At 34.0% G+C, this 13,533-nt stretch overlaps 1 protein-coding gene across 5 annotated transcripts in view; it reads right to left on the reverse strand.

The window, feature by feature from the left end:
• Window positions 1-805: 805 nt before the first annotated feature.
• The window catches only part of BCLAF1 (BCL2 associated transcription factor 1), a 29,851-nt gene continuing 17,123 nt past the window's right edge, over window positions 806-13,533 (reverse strand). For 2 of the 5 annotated variants that reach the window (XM_033097568.1, XM_033097559.1), the window contains exons 9-13: window positions 12,033-12,208; window positions 10,740-10,920; window positions 9,501-9,647; window positions 3,531-3,743; window positions 824-3,402 (exon numbers count right to left, since the gene is read on the reverse strand). In XM_033097568.1, the coding sequence (XP_032953459.1) occupies window positions 3,397-3,402; window positions 3,531-3,743; window positions 9,501-9,647; window positions 10,740-10,920; window positions 12,033-12,208 (723 nt within the window). In that variant the 3' untranslated portion in view covers window positions 824-3,396. Of the gene's footprint in view, window positions 3,403-3,530; window positions 3,744-9,500; window positions 9,648-10,739; window positions 10,921-11,736; window positions 11,900-12,032; window positions 12,209-13,533 lie in introns of all 5 variants that reach the window. The other 3 variants (XM_033097584.1, XM_033097576.1, XR_004422081.1) reach the window with 2 other exon arrangements.

Here is a 13,533-nt window from a genome sequence, read left to right on the forward strand (position 1 = left end):
GAGGCAGGTCTCTGTACTTCTCTTTCTGAAGGTGAAATGAATATATTGTTCCATATGAAAATAAAGTATATCCCACAGGGATTCCAGCTGAAACCCAAAGAGAAAGAAAACAGAAAATAAAGCAACTATGTAAATTCCTAAAAAGTTAGATAAATATCTCCAATAAATAAGATAGCATACTTTTATGTAGGAAACTGGTGTATAACATTAAAATTACCCAGTGCAATTAAACATGCATACAGAGTTCTTATTTCTCTAACAAAGTTTTTTAAAGAGATAATGTGCCATTTGTATTAGTCAAAATCTATTTTTTCCTAGCATACAAATTTCGATGAAAATGCTTTTGTTTAAAGTTGACAGAATGGCCTATTTTATAGTTCAGATATCTTATAAGAGGGGTATTGTAAGAATTACACCAGATCAAAATCAACAAAGACTAATTTAAAAAAAAGTCCCTTTTTAGTTATTAACTGAGTACTGTATTTTCAGAAAGAGAAGTAATACTAATTCTCCATCATATTATGGCTAAGTTCCTGGAACAGTAGGGCTAGACCAGAAATCTGGAATTCCTGTAGTCTAATAATGGCTTCGAATTATCCACTATAAAATTTCCCATTTTCCCAGGGGAAACAAGAACAAAGTACACAGGGATTTGAGGAGTTTTATAAAGTACTTATCAACCCCCCAAAATGCCATACCACACCAGTACTTTTCCTAACAGATGAACTGATATTCTAAAATCTAAAAATAGGCCAAAGAAATCAGTTGTATGTAAGACACAGAAATAGTCTCCAAATCAGGTAAGCAAACAACAGCTATTACCACTTATGACATTTTATTGGCATATGACAATTTACAAGGTTCCCTGTTGCATTATACATCACACTGAGTAAGAATCGTTGAGCCATCTACATTCATTCTTATTGGGTAGTATTTTTTCTCAAATTATAACTTAATTCCCAACACTTGACTGTAACTGTGACAGAAGGAACAATAGTTATTCCTTAAAGTAGGCTGTAACTGAAAAAACATATTTTGTTTATATTAAAATTGTATGATGTTGAAAGGTATACACACCTAAAGAGAGAGTCATGGCCTTCTCAAACAGCTATCTGTTCTGGAAATACCCTTTGGTTCATTTCTGTTTTCCTTCTCTAGACAAAAGGAATCTGTTAATGCAGATATCAAAGGTATTATTTTCTGGCACTTATAACAAATATCCTTCCCAAGAGAAACCACTCAAATTTTATCACATCATGAAGTGCAGAGCTAAACTGTGGTTTAAAAAAACACACACAGGCTACTTTTTATATGCGTGGCTCTGAAAAAGATAATATAGATAATATCCACAATCATCCTTCTTCCTACTACTATATTCTGCTATCATACTACTATTTCCTCAATTTTGTTTAAAAGAATAAAGGTAACCAAATTCTGTATATATTTGAGTTAAAGCAATGCACTTACACTTAAAATATAACCTGCTGACAGGACTTAGGTAGCTTTATTCCCACTCTCTATTGAACAATTTCTCAGCAAATTCCCTTTTTCCTATTGTCTTAAGTGGAAAAGCAAAATCGCACATTTATAGCCATGCATACAGATTCAGTTTTAACCAAAAAACTGTTAAAAATAAAAACTAAATGTATTTGTATAAGATAAAATGATCATGAAAATTCTGTATGGATATCAAATCCACGTTGCTTTAGCATGTAATTATTCTAACTGGGAGAATGTTATGTCTTGATTAATCCAACACATACTTGCTTTGATAGTATTTCCTCTGCTGTAACAGACAATTTCAGAAAGACAGGATTAATAGAAGAAATCATGCAATACTAAGGATCTTAGAGCCATAAACCTCACACATATTGAGGATTTTTTTTTCCCCAATAGCTCTTAGCAAATGCCCCTGGCTGCAATCAAGGTTCTAGAAGGATTGCAAATCATCATGTGAGGATGAAAGGGTCATACACTTAAGCTCTTTAAAAGTTTACACTAACAGAATAACAGTTTTATCTCTTTTTAATGCAAACATATACAACTAATTCAACTGGTGAATTAAATGAAACTTGACTACTTTTATATATGCTCATAAAGCAGACAAACTTAACACTGAAATTTACTATTTCAGATTTTCATTCCTTTAAGAACTACCGACATAAACAAAAGTAATTCACATTTTAAAGATTATCTACCTAAAAAATAGACCCCTTGGGAAAAAGAAAAAGCCATTTTACAAACTGCAACTGAAATGGGGGAGGATCAAATTAGATCAATACTGCAACCAACTTCCCATCAAAAAACTTTTTATTGGTGACATTTGAAAATCAAGTTACTTAAAATACTACTAATGAACAGTATGCTGTGTTCGCCAGTATTTTTTCTTATGGTTAAACTACAAACTAGTATTTCAGTTGTCCAAAAGCTCAAATAAATATGTAAGATGAAATCAGATACATCTTTTTAATGTATGAAGTTATTCTTCACGATAATCCTCTTCCATACCAACACCACAATGACAGGTTTTGTTCTGTTTTGTTTTTTTTAAAAAAATAAGACGGTCAATAAGAATGGGGTTTTTATTTGCAGTATTACAAACCAGTTTCCTCTCAAAGAATAGCTGAGATCTAAGACCATGACTCAAATGTTCAAATAATAGAAAGAGAACACTGAATTTTGAACCCAAAAAGTAAAGGCTCCTAAGAATGGTTTTTATAGGCCACTGCTTGCTTTCAGTGAGGAAAAAAAAAACACTTTTCTCATATTTTTCAATCTAACTTTTAATAGCTTGTATTTCTTAGCTCATGGCAAAGCTTTTTTTCCTTCTTAAACATTTGCAGAAGTGTTAAACTAGCTTAGTTTACCAAAGTTAACATTTTCTGTGGTACACTTCAAAGATTAGTCACCCTACAATGTAGTGTGTTTGAATTAAGGAAAATGTTAAGCAGATTGTATAGAGTTAAAATAATTAGTGCAGTCTCTATAAACAACTTCTGTTCCAGGATTTGTATGTAGAGCTAACGTTTACTTCAGAATAAACATTAACAAACAGGGAGGGAAGAGAATCAGAACTTTCACAGAGTTGTACTTGACCATATCTTATAGACAAAGCAGAATTACAATGCATGTAACAAAAACAGTAAAAGTATTGTTTTTAAAAGTTGATAGTTACAAATATGGTACGTAACAAGTTTCTACTTTATTTCAGTACAATTTTCAACATACAATCTACTATCTTTCAAGATATTTGAAGACTTAAAACAAAATTTCTATAGACTACTTGCAAACAGTAAAATTTAAGTAAAATGCTTACATTCTTATTGAAAACAAAAATCAGGTAAAAAAATGGTGGGTGCAAGTTCTGCTCTCTGTTGCAATCTCACTTCAGATTTACTATTCCTAAAAAACGAGAGAGAGAGAGAAAGAGAGAGATTAGCAAACATGTATAGAGTACAAATGATCCTTAATAATCACTATTCCTATGGAAGAAAATCTGTTAGAATCACTAACTACTTGAAATTATCTACCTTTTCTTCTTTGCGTCTGTCCTTCTTTTCTTCATTATTTTCCATGGTCTCTTCTTCATCTTCAACAATCCCGTCCCCTTGGTATTTGTCATGAGTCCATTTTGGACTGCTACCTGATTTTTTGAAGTTAAAGCGCCCTCTGCCACGTTGGAAAGTACCACGACCTCTTCCTCTTTTGGCCCAATAGTCCACACCATCATCTCTGTCATCATGCTACAGAAAGGTTAAAAACAATCATCACTGAAATGTCTTTGTTGCAAGGAAGATGACTATATCCCCAATCATAAGTCACGGTATAAATCTTCTCAAGACTGGATACATGAGATTGGTAATGTTGTAAGACACAATAAAACAAAACCAATAAAACTCAACTTTTCAACAAAAATACATTCTATTATCAAAGCAAATTACATTTTACTGCTTAGTAACCCAAGCATTGAGAGCTGCCTAGACAAATTTTTAGAGAATGTCAAATGCTAAATTACTGCCAATATTCAAATTTTTTACTTTTGGCCTTCCCATTTTATTTCAATCGAAGTCTACTTATTAATTATACTGCATGTAAATAAGATAAAATAACCAGTATCTTCCCCCAAATTTAACTTAGTCACAAAGATGTGACAGTCTTAAAAACATCATTACAATGCTATCAACATTTACTAAATAGGTGAATTATACCTTACCTATAGAAACAATTTTAAAATCTTACTGACATTTAAATCTAAATCAATGTATACTACACATCCATCTTCTGGGCCAGGTAATCTCACACCCCAAATCATGATGGCACAGTCCCTAGAAAAATACCTCAACTTAATTTCTTCTTCACCAACTTGAAGTACTGTAGCTATTACATTCCAACCGTAATTTTTCATTAACTATATCCAAATAGAGATATTCCCCAAATTACAACTTATTCCATTAATCAAAACAATCGGAAAAATTGAAAGCACTTGACTTTGTGGATGAGTATTATATCCCAAAGTACAAAACAAAAAGACACAGTTCTCCTGTGATGTAACTGCTACCCACCTCAAACTTAAACTCTTAAGTCTGTCACCTACACAAACAGGAAATAAGGGAAGATGATGCCCCTGTATGAGACAACGGGCATAAATGTAAACAATGCTGCATAACCTATAGAGTACTAGTATTGATCAACTGTCCAATTGTCCAAGTGTCCAAAGTCACTAAAACTTTTTCAAGTATTATGTGATGAATACCTTTTTCAAAACTGTACCTTTGTGCATATTCATGTTATACAGATCACCCTCCCTCCTGAATGACTTGAAAAGTTCAGTTACACATGTAATTAACAGACTATATGAAAGAGCACTTACCAATTTCTAATAATCTATCTTCACCAAAACAATGAAAGATCACTAGCTAGAGGTGTGCAAGACTCCATAAAGAATGTATTCAGGAACTATCAAGTGTAAATTTCAGTATGTCAGAAAGTTTAACTGTAAACCAGAAATAAACTATTTTAAAATAGTCTGCCACTCATAACATAATGCCCAATTATGTATTTTCAGGCTCCCTTTGGATATCAGCACACCCAACTCCAGAGTTTGTATTCTTCTGTTGGGGTATTTACACAGTATTCCATAATTTGTGGGAAGTAAACAGATTTGATAGTCAGAGACATGGGTTTGTATCTTAACAGAAACAGCATGACTTTATCTCATTTTAAGAAAAACAGACTTGAGGAAACACAGATGATCTGTAAAAAGTGCCCAGCCCAGTATGTGGCAAGCAAGCACTAAATAAATTGTGGCAATGTTTACATAGTGCTTACTAAGGGTAAGGCACTACTTTCAGTCAGAACTTTCCATGTATTTACTCATCTGATCCTCACAACAACCCTGCAAAACACTGTTACTAATCCCTCTTTAGATCTGAAGAAACTGAGGCACAGTAATTTGTCCAAGGCCACAGAGGTAGTCCTTTCCACTACTCCTCATTCCCATCATCCACAGAATACATTTCTCAAGAATCTTGGTGGCAATTAAATGATTACCATACAAGGCAGCTGAGATTCCCAAGAGAAAATCAGTAGCAAAGATAGACACTAAACTAACCATTACTTTTAAAAATACAATCATCTGAAACTGGGTTAAAAACAACCAAACACAATAGCTAGAAAACTACGCTGTATATTTCAGAGGTTATCCTCGCAGCAAAGTGACATTTTGATGCAAAGTGACATTTTGATGCTAAATATACAAACTCTTAATCCTCAAATTCTTACATCCAGGATTTTAGTCTTGTTACAACTTTTAAAAATTACTTCATAGGTAATAAAGGGCCAGAGAAGTTAGACATGCGTAATACACAGCCAAAAATATGTTACAAAAGGAGACCATATTAGAACCAAGACCTTGTGAATCCTCTTTTCTCTTCTACATAGAATCATCAAGTTTCAAAGGGTTCATTTATTAAAACTCCAACCCTAAACTAAACCCCCTTCTCCACCAGGGGTTTTCTCTTCCTCAGAAGACATCAACTCACCATTGATAACGTGCCTATTTCAGCACTTTTCCATTTGCTTCAACTCTTCATATACTCACCCTCCACAGAATTCCAGGTTCTAAGACTATTCTCTCTCCTGGAGTACTTATTATTGAAAACATTACTGTATCTTTGCATTATTGAAAACATTACTGTATCTTTGCATAAATCCAAGTTTTGAGATAGAAAATTTCAGAAAAGAATGCAACCAATGTTACTACTGGAAGAATGATACAGGTTTGCAGAACCCAGACTCTGAAGCCCAAAACATGGGTTCCAATTCTGACACCACTCCCACTTGCCATGTAAGTTTGGTCAAGCTGCTCAATCTCTGTACCTCAGTGTTTTTCATAGGTAAAAGTGATACAATGGCTTCACTTTAAAAGGATTCTATAATACATAAATACATTTAAAACAAAATGGTGCCCAGTACATATTTTCAATAAATGTTATCTGTCATTACTACTACTATTATAATGTTTCATTCATATGGACAAACCTTCCAGCTGGTAAATTATTCTGAAAGAATCTAGGGGAATGTCTCGTTTTCAACCTCATTTCTTCTGAATTATATTTTTGTTTACATTTCTACGCTTAACACTAGCTATCTGAAAAATCAAGTAACTTTACATAAGATGCAAAATCTTTTTTAAATCTAAATATCTACATAAAAACCAGAGTTGTCATTGCAATAGGTCATTAATTAAGAGCCAAAATAATTAACTTTGGGAATTGATTTATAAGAAAAAAAATGTGTTAATTTCACTTCTGGTAAACATCAATGTGTGTTTAATCTAGAAATGAAAAAATTTAAATATAACCCAGAACAGCAACATATAAAATGTTACCACTATTTATAATGGCTAAATTCTTAAAATAACATCTCTTCTTGATCAGTAAAACTACTGTCTCATTACATGCCTACCTAAAATGATTATGTCCCAATTTAAGGTAAAAACTATGATACCAGATTATGAAATAATGCCATACAAAAACGAACGTCTGGCCTAAATTAAGTATTTATAAAATGTGAGAAGCATTAAAAAATTAATTACTGGGGGCCGGCCCAGTGGCTTAGGCAGTTGGAGCTCCGTGCTCCTAACGCTGAAGGCTGCCGATTCGATTCCCACATGGGCCAGTGGGCTCTCAACCACAAGGTTGCCAGTTCGATTCCTCGACTCCCACAAGGGATGGTGGGCTGCACCCCCTGCAACTAAGATTGAACACGGCACCTTCACGTGAGCTGCCGCTGAGCTCCGGGTTGGCTCAGTTGGTTGGAGCGCGGTCTCTCAACCACAAGGCTGCCTGTTCGACTCCCGCAAGGGATGGTGGGCTGTGCCCCCTGCAACTAGCAACGGCAACTGGACCTGGAGCTGAGCTGCGCCCTCCACAACTAAGGTTGAAAGGACAACTTGACTTGGAAAAAGTCCCCAATAAAGTCTTGTTCCCCTTAATAAAATCTTAAGAAAACAATAATAATTGCTATCTACTAATTTCTCTCTTATTTCCCTCTTAACTTTTTGACCTTTTACATTTGATTTGCTGCCTGGCATTTTTGCTATCATTCACTCCTCACCCCATCTTGGAAAGGTTGGCTTTTTAATCTTTTCTCTTCTGACTGGGTAAACTTATAATGGATTTAGCTGTGACCTGTAAGATGATGGCTCCTACATTTTTCTCTCTCTAGATCTGCATGATCAACTATCCATTGCACATTTCTACTTGATTTCTCCCAGGTACTTAAAGAACAGAACTTAATCTCCTCAAATAGGCTTCTTTCCCCTATACCCGCTGTATCTTAAGAAAATATCTTCTTCTCACTTCCAACACCCAACTAGAGGGTCCCTGAATAAGTCCTTGTGTAAGTCCTTGTGTTACTTTCTCAAATCTAGCTCCTTGGTTCAGACAGCATCGCTCAGATCTGTTCTCCACAACCATTATTCTTCTAAAACTGCTTGAAATCCAAATTAATAAGTGTTTTGGTCTTCCACAACTTAGCTCCTCCTTTTGCTTCATTTTCCCAAATCTATACCAACCATCTAGCCACCTGAGTACTGGAGTTCTCTGGATCGGGATGTTTCACTACTTCTGCTATCTGCAGTACACCTACCTACCTTTTAAGCTCAAGACTCAAGCCAAGTTCCTCTACGAGGTCTCTCCTACTATCACCCTCCCTTGCAATAATCAACCATTTCCTCCTTTGAAGGAAATCTACAATACAGACTTAGAATGTTTGTTTCTCCATTACTAGTCTCTAAGCCAAGAAACAGAATCACATATTTGTCTTCCCATCCTTCATACCTGGCATAAACAGCAGTCTGTTAATACAAAAATTCTTAAAATAAAAAAGGAGATAGATCTTTTCAACTTTTCTGTAACTGAATAAGAGGATACCTTTCACTTTCAGATTGTCAACTCAACCAACTCAAACAAGCATCAATTTCTCCTCAGAGGAACATATGCTGAGCAACATTATGCATAATGTGCTCTGTAAAAATTTATTTAATTTTTTGGACTTCTGATCATTAAACTACCCCAAAAGAGGCAAATGGATACTAATTTCTGAAATAATTATATTGCCAGTTCTCCAAACAAAATATTAATCGTCAGAATACAACTCTATCCTCTAACTTAGCAGATGTGCAATGGACATTCAGGTTTATTCAAATATATTCAAAGCCAAAAGAAAGACACAATTCTGTAAATCCAGCACTATTCTCCTACTTGCTTCAACAAAACAACTAGGTCATCAGAATCAGTCTCTGAAACATGATTTCCCCGAGAAGCTGTGACAAAAATGAACTTCTGGGGATACTCTTTGGTATATTCTTAAATCCATCTGTAACACAGGATGGACTCTGTTCTTCCATGCTACACTGCAGAAAATTTTCCATTGTTACCTAGAGAACCTTTCAGAACTCACCTTCCGCTAGTTTCATCCCTTAGAAAAATACTTTAGAGAAAAGCATCACAAGGAAACACCAAATTAGTATACCTAGCAACTTTGCTATACTGCAATTTTTCATCTTCCTTTTTACTCCAATGCAAGTTAACAGCCTCCCTAAGATCTTTAATTACACGTACTGTGAAAGAATTCTTGCTGTCTTTCATTTAAACAATTGGCTGTAATGATGGAAGGTAAACCTTAATGAGAAGTTTCTACAATGATCACTGTCTTACAGACATACATTAATGTTCTTCTCTGAATGTGGCTATCAAATCAGGTATATTTTTAGTTTACCCTGATCAGCCCATAGGTGATGTCAATAAAATATGAACAGGACTAAAGGGACCCACATTTTCAAAACTTCAAATCATATGGGTAATAAATTTTTAAAAAGTTTTCCCGCATTATGGTGAAATCTTCTCATAGTAGTGGATATCTGTACTCAAATGTATTCATCCAGTATGCTTTGAAAATTAATGCAAACCAAATAAACACAGATTTCTAACACCCACCAAGAAGTACTTCTTGCTCTTTGGGGTGTATTCTGGATCCCATTCCTCTTCCTTCGGTCTCTTTTGAAAAGTAGTATTTGTGTTGTTTGGACCAGTATTTGTCCCAGCAAAAACTCCTCTGGCTCTTCCTCTGCCTCTAATTCGAAACTGATTAACATTAACAAAATAGTTTAGTAATGCATTCAAAGGTATTTAGTTACATGCAAACTCTAAATTTACTGCAGTAACAAAAAACATGTCCACTAATTGCCTTCCTAAATCTCAATTTCTTAGCCAGGATGGAAAGGATGGCCGTTTTGTATCACAGGCAAAAAAATTCTGCCTACTGAAAGTTGAGTAGGTTAAGAAGAAATGCACAAACTAAGTGTTAGAATACTACACTTTCATGGCCTGAACTAATCTTTTAAAATAATCAAGTTGGTTTTTTTCCCTTTTCCTAGCCTAAAGAGTTGTCTAATTTCTTTGAATTATCATAGGCAGCCCAAGTGTTCAACTACAGCTATAACCATATAAGCAAAGCTCTTCTTTCCCAAAATATTTAATTAATGAACTCTGTAATAACCAACTGAATACTCAGTCAAGATAGGAATCTGAATTTAGAAATTAAGAGTCAAGAAGATGCACTATGAATCCATTAAATTAATAATTGAAACAAATTTATTAAAACATGAGGGTAATATGTATGCTATGTACAAAAGTTGTATGATTTCCATGACTGATACACATATAATAAACAAGGACATGAAGAAAATAGGTAAAGATGAAAATAGCTACAATACAGAGATGAACATATGGGTTTTTAAAATGTTTTTCGGTATCTTTTCAAAACTAAGTTATTATTAAAGAAATGGGTCTCAATCAACACACTTCCTTGACTCTTGGGTCTTTAAGCACTATGAACAGTTATTGATTCCAAAGTTAAGAAATATATCTAAGTTTATATAGATGCCTCTAGATCTCAAATGGCATTTCTCTTCTTTTTTTTAAATTAAGCAAAAACATTTATTTTTTACTCTGTGTACAAAAGAATCATCCCAACTTGAGCCCCTCTTCCCTCTCCCTAAATGCATTTAAGGAAGGTGATACTTCAAATACCATTTCATTTTTCAAGACTAATTCAAGACTGTAGAAGTACTGAGCCACATAACAATGTCAAAATCACATATTTTACTTTCCTTATGTACAGTATTCTAACGTAAAGTCCTAGCAAAAATGATCAAGAATAATTTTATTGCTTACAAAGGTTCCTCGTGGTCGGCTAACTCCTGCAAAGCCTGAGTATTCTTTCATCTCATGGTGAGTTTTAAATTCTTCTTCTCTTTCCTTCTTACTCTCCTTTTCTTCGCGAGAACTAGGAGAAGAAGGTGATGCTGAAGAGGATGAAGATCGAGAATGATCTTGCTCTCTACTTTTATGTTTACTGCAAAATAAATAAACAAAAAAAATGTGCTATTTTTAAAAAGATGAAGACCCTGTTGACTCTTATAATAAGAGGGATATTTTTCAAGCCAAAAAACTATCCCCTATTAAAATTATTATATAACTAAAATGATTGGGTGTTCAACTTTTGACAGTGTTTCCATTCTCCTTCAATATTTGTTTTCCATCACTACTGAAAAACATACTATGGCCTGCCAGTTAGAAACTAGCAGTCTGGAAACTTCAAGAATAAGGTTCAGTTCTCCAATATTTTTTAACTTATTTTTTTGTTATTTTAAGGAAAGAAAAAGAAGAGTAGGAAAAAGTAAGAATGTTCTTAAGGCCAAGTTTCAAAATGACTGCAGTTTGTACACCCTGGGTGAGAAGAGTTGGTATGGTTTGGGCCATAACTCCGTTATAGAAATAAAAAGCATATGAAATTACAAATACCAGTTATAAATAAAAAAAAAAAAAACACAAGTAAAATCCACCATTTACCTAATGAATACCAAGAAAAACAATTATCTATGATACTTAATATTCCTATTATTTATTTGACTCTATGATGATCAATTTTACATGACTAATGCAACACCCGATAAAGTCATACCTGAGATAACTCTTACCACTGCTAACAGTATCCATGGAAACATTACTTTGAAAGACTTATACACATTGTTATTTCATAAAAACTAGTCCTTCCTCCCCCCCTTCTCTCCCAATGTTAAACCACTAGATATCAGCTTAAAATTCTTGTACTCTGGGTGTTATGAGTTGAAAAAGTGCGGAATCAAGCATAACGAACCAAAGTTCTTACACAAACTGTTTCTAGAAATGCACTGCATTGAAGTCCAACCTCCTGATGTAGCCTGGATAATAGGACACATTAATTTGTCATTTTTTTTTTCAGTGTTAGCTTGCTATTCCAAAGTTTTTGTCCTCATCCACCATAAGCCGTGTAAAAGACAAATACATTTTTGCTGTAAAACAAATAATTTTAATTGTTTAAATTTAAACATTCGATTACACAGTCAAAATTGAAAGCAATTAAGCTGACAATTATTAAAGGCTAATTAGAAGCTAAAACCTAATTCAGACAGTTTTAAAAATTACCTGTCATCTTTGTAAGATTTGTATTCCTTGTAATCTTTTGGAGTTTTTTCCTGCTTTCTTGACCCACTGGATTCCCTGGAGCCCTTGGAATCCCCCCGTTCTTTACTTCTTTCTTTTCTCCGACGATCAATGTCATGCCGAAGATCAGCGGTATCACACCTTAATTTTTTATCTCCCTATAAAAGACAGATGCAAAATACAGATTTCAGGGGAAATACAGAAAAAACATGTATTTAGCCAAATTTTATGCCAGTTTCTAAACTGACATTTTAGTATCAGAAAAAAAAGGACGACAAACTACTTCCATACTTAGTTTCTGTTTAAAAATGTACTTGTTTTTACTAAACATTTGTGTACACAGTGCAGTGAGACTGGGAAAGTTATTAAAAGATAATTATCTTGAAAATGTCCTAAGTTTTGGTTCAAAGCAATCCATAGTAAATTTTTGTACAATAAAATGATACAATTATTTTTCCACTCAGCATTTCTCATGATCATCCTTCATCCTTCCAAATAGTTTTTTAAATAGTTTAACAATGAGAGATTATAATCGATAGTGTATACCCATCTGCCTATAAAGGGATCCTAAAATAATGGTTCTCATTAGTTAAACCTCATTATCATCAAGCTCTTTCCAAATAAGTTAACCAACCCAATAAAAACCACTTAAAGAATTCTGTAATTTCCATAACATGCAAGTGGAATATCATTATGAAACCAATTGAAGTTGAACAAGGGTAGAAACAAAGCCAGAAACACATTATTCCCAATCCTGTACTCAGTTATCTTGGGCCATATACTGCCCTTTCTCAATTCAGGTATTGCAACGGACATTAGTTTAACTGGGTCACAATTCACCTCCTTCTTGTTCCATTGCTTTTTCAAATACTATATAATTTAGGAAGATGGAAAGAGGAATCTAGGAATGAAGAAAAATTACACATCAGTAAGATGCTAATAATGTGGACATCCTTGCTAGTATTCAACAATAAGAAGTACTTACTCTGGGAAGTCTAGCTATAATATTCATAAGCATTCATAAACCTGAAAGTATAAACATTTCTCCAAATATCAACTACTCACCTATTTACTCCCAGGATAACAAAGAAAAATCCAATCAAGAGCAAACACCCTATTTATCTAGGTAATACCAAGCCCACAAGTAACAAGCTAATGCAAGTGTAAGTAGTTTTAGGCTCCAAACTATACACATATATTTCACATTAACACGTTAATCATTCATTCAGACAGGAAGATGGATTAAAAAACAATGTCATATCCTCTTGTCCATCCATCAGTAATCACTATTTTTTCCCCTCCAGATTAAAATCTGGTCTGAGTAATGAAAGATGCAAAATACTCATTGTCAGAGCACAAGGACAGACTAAATTGTTGGCAAAACAAAACCAACACTGAATCTAAGGTATTGAAAGTAAAGGCCAAAATTAGTATTCACTTCTCAGAATCTACTTTTCCAAGATCAATATGCCCCATGTAAAGA

The sequence above is a fragment of the Rhinolophus ferrumequinum genome, chromosome 3 (assembly GCF_004115265.2).
Source record: "Rhinolophus ferrumequinum isolate MPI-CBG mRhiFer1 chromosome 3, mRhiFer1_v1.p, whole genome shotgun sequence".
In the NCBI taxonomy this organism is placed as follows: domain Eukaryota; kingdom Metazoa; phylum Chordata; class Mammalia; order Chiroptera; family Rhinolophidae; genus Rhinolophus; species Rhinolophus ferrumequinum.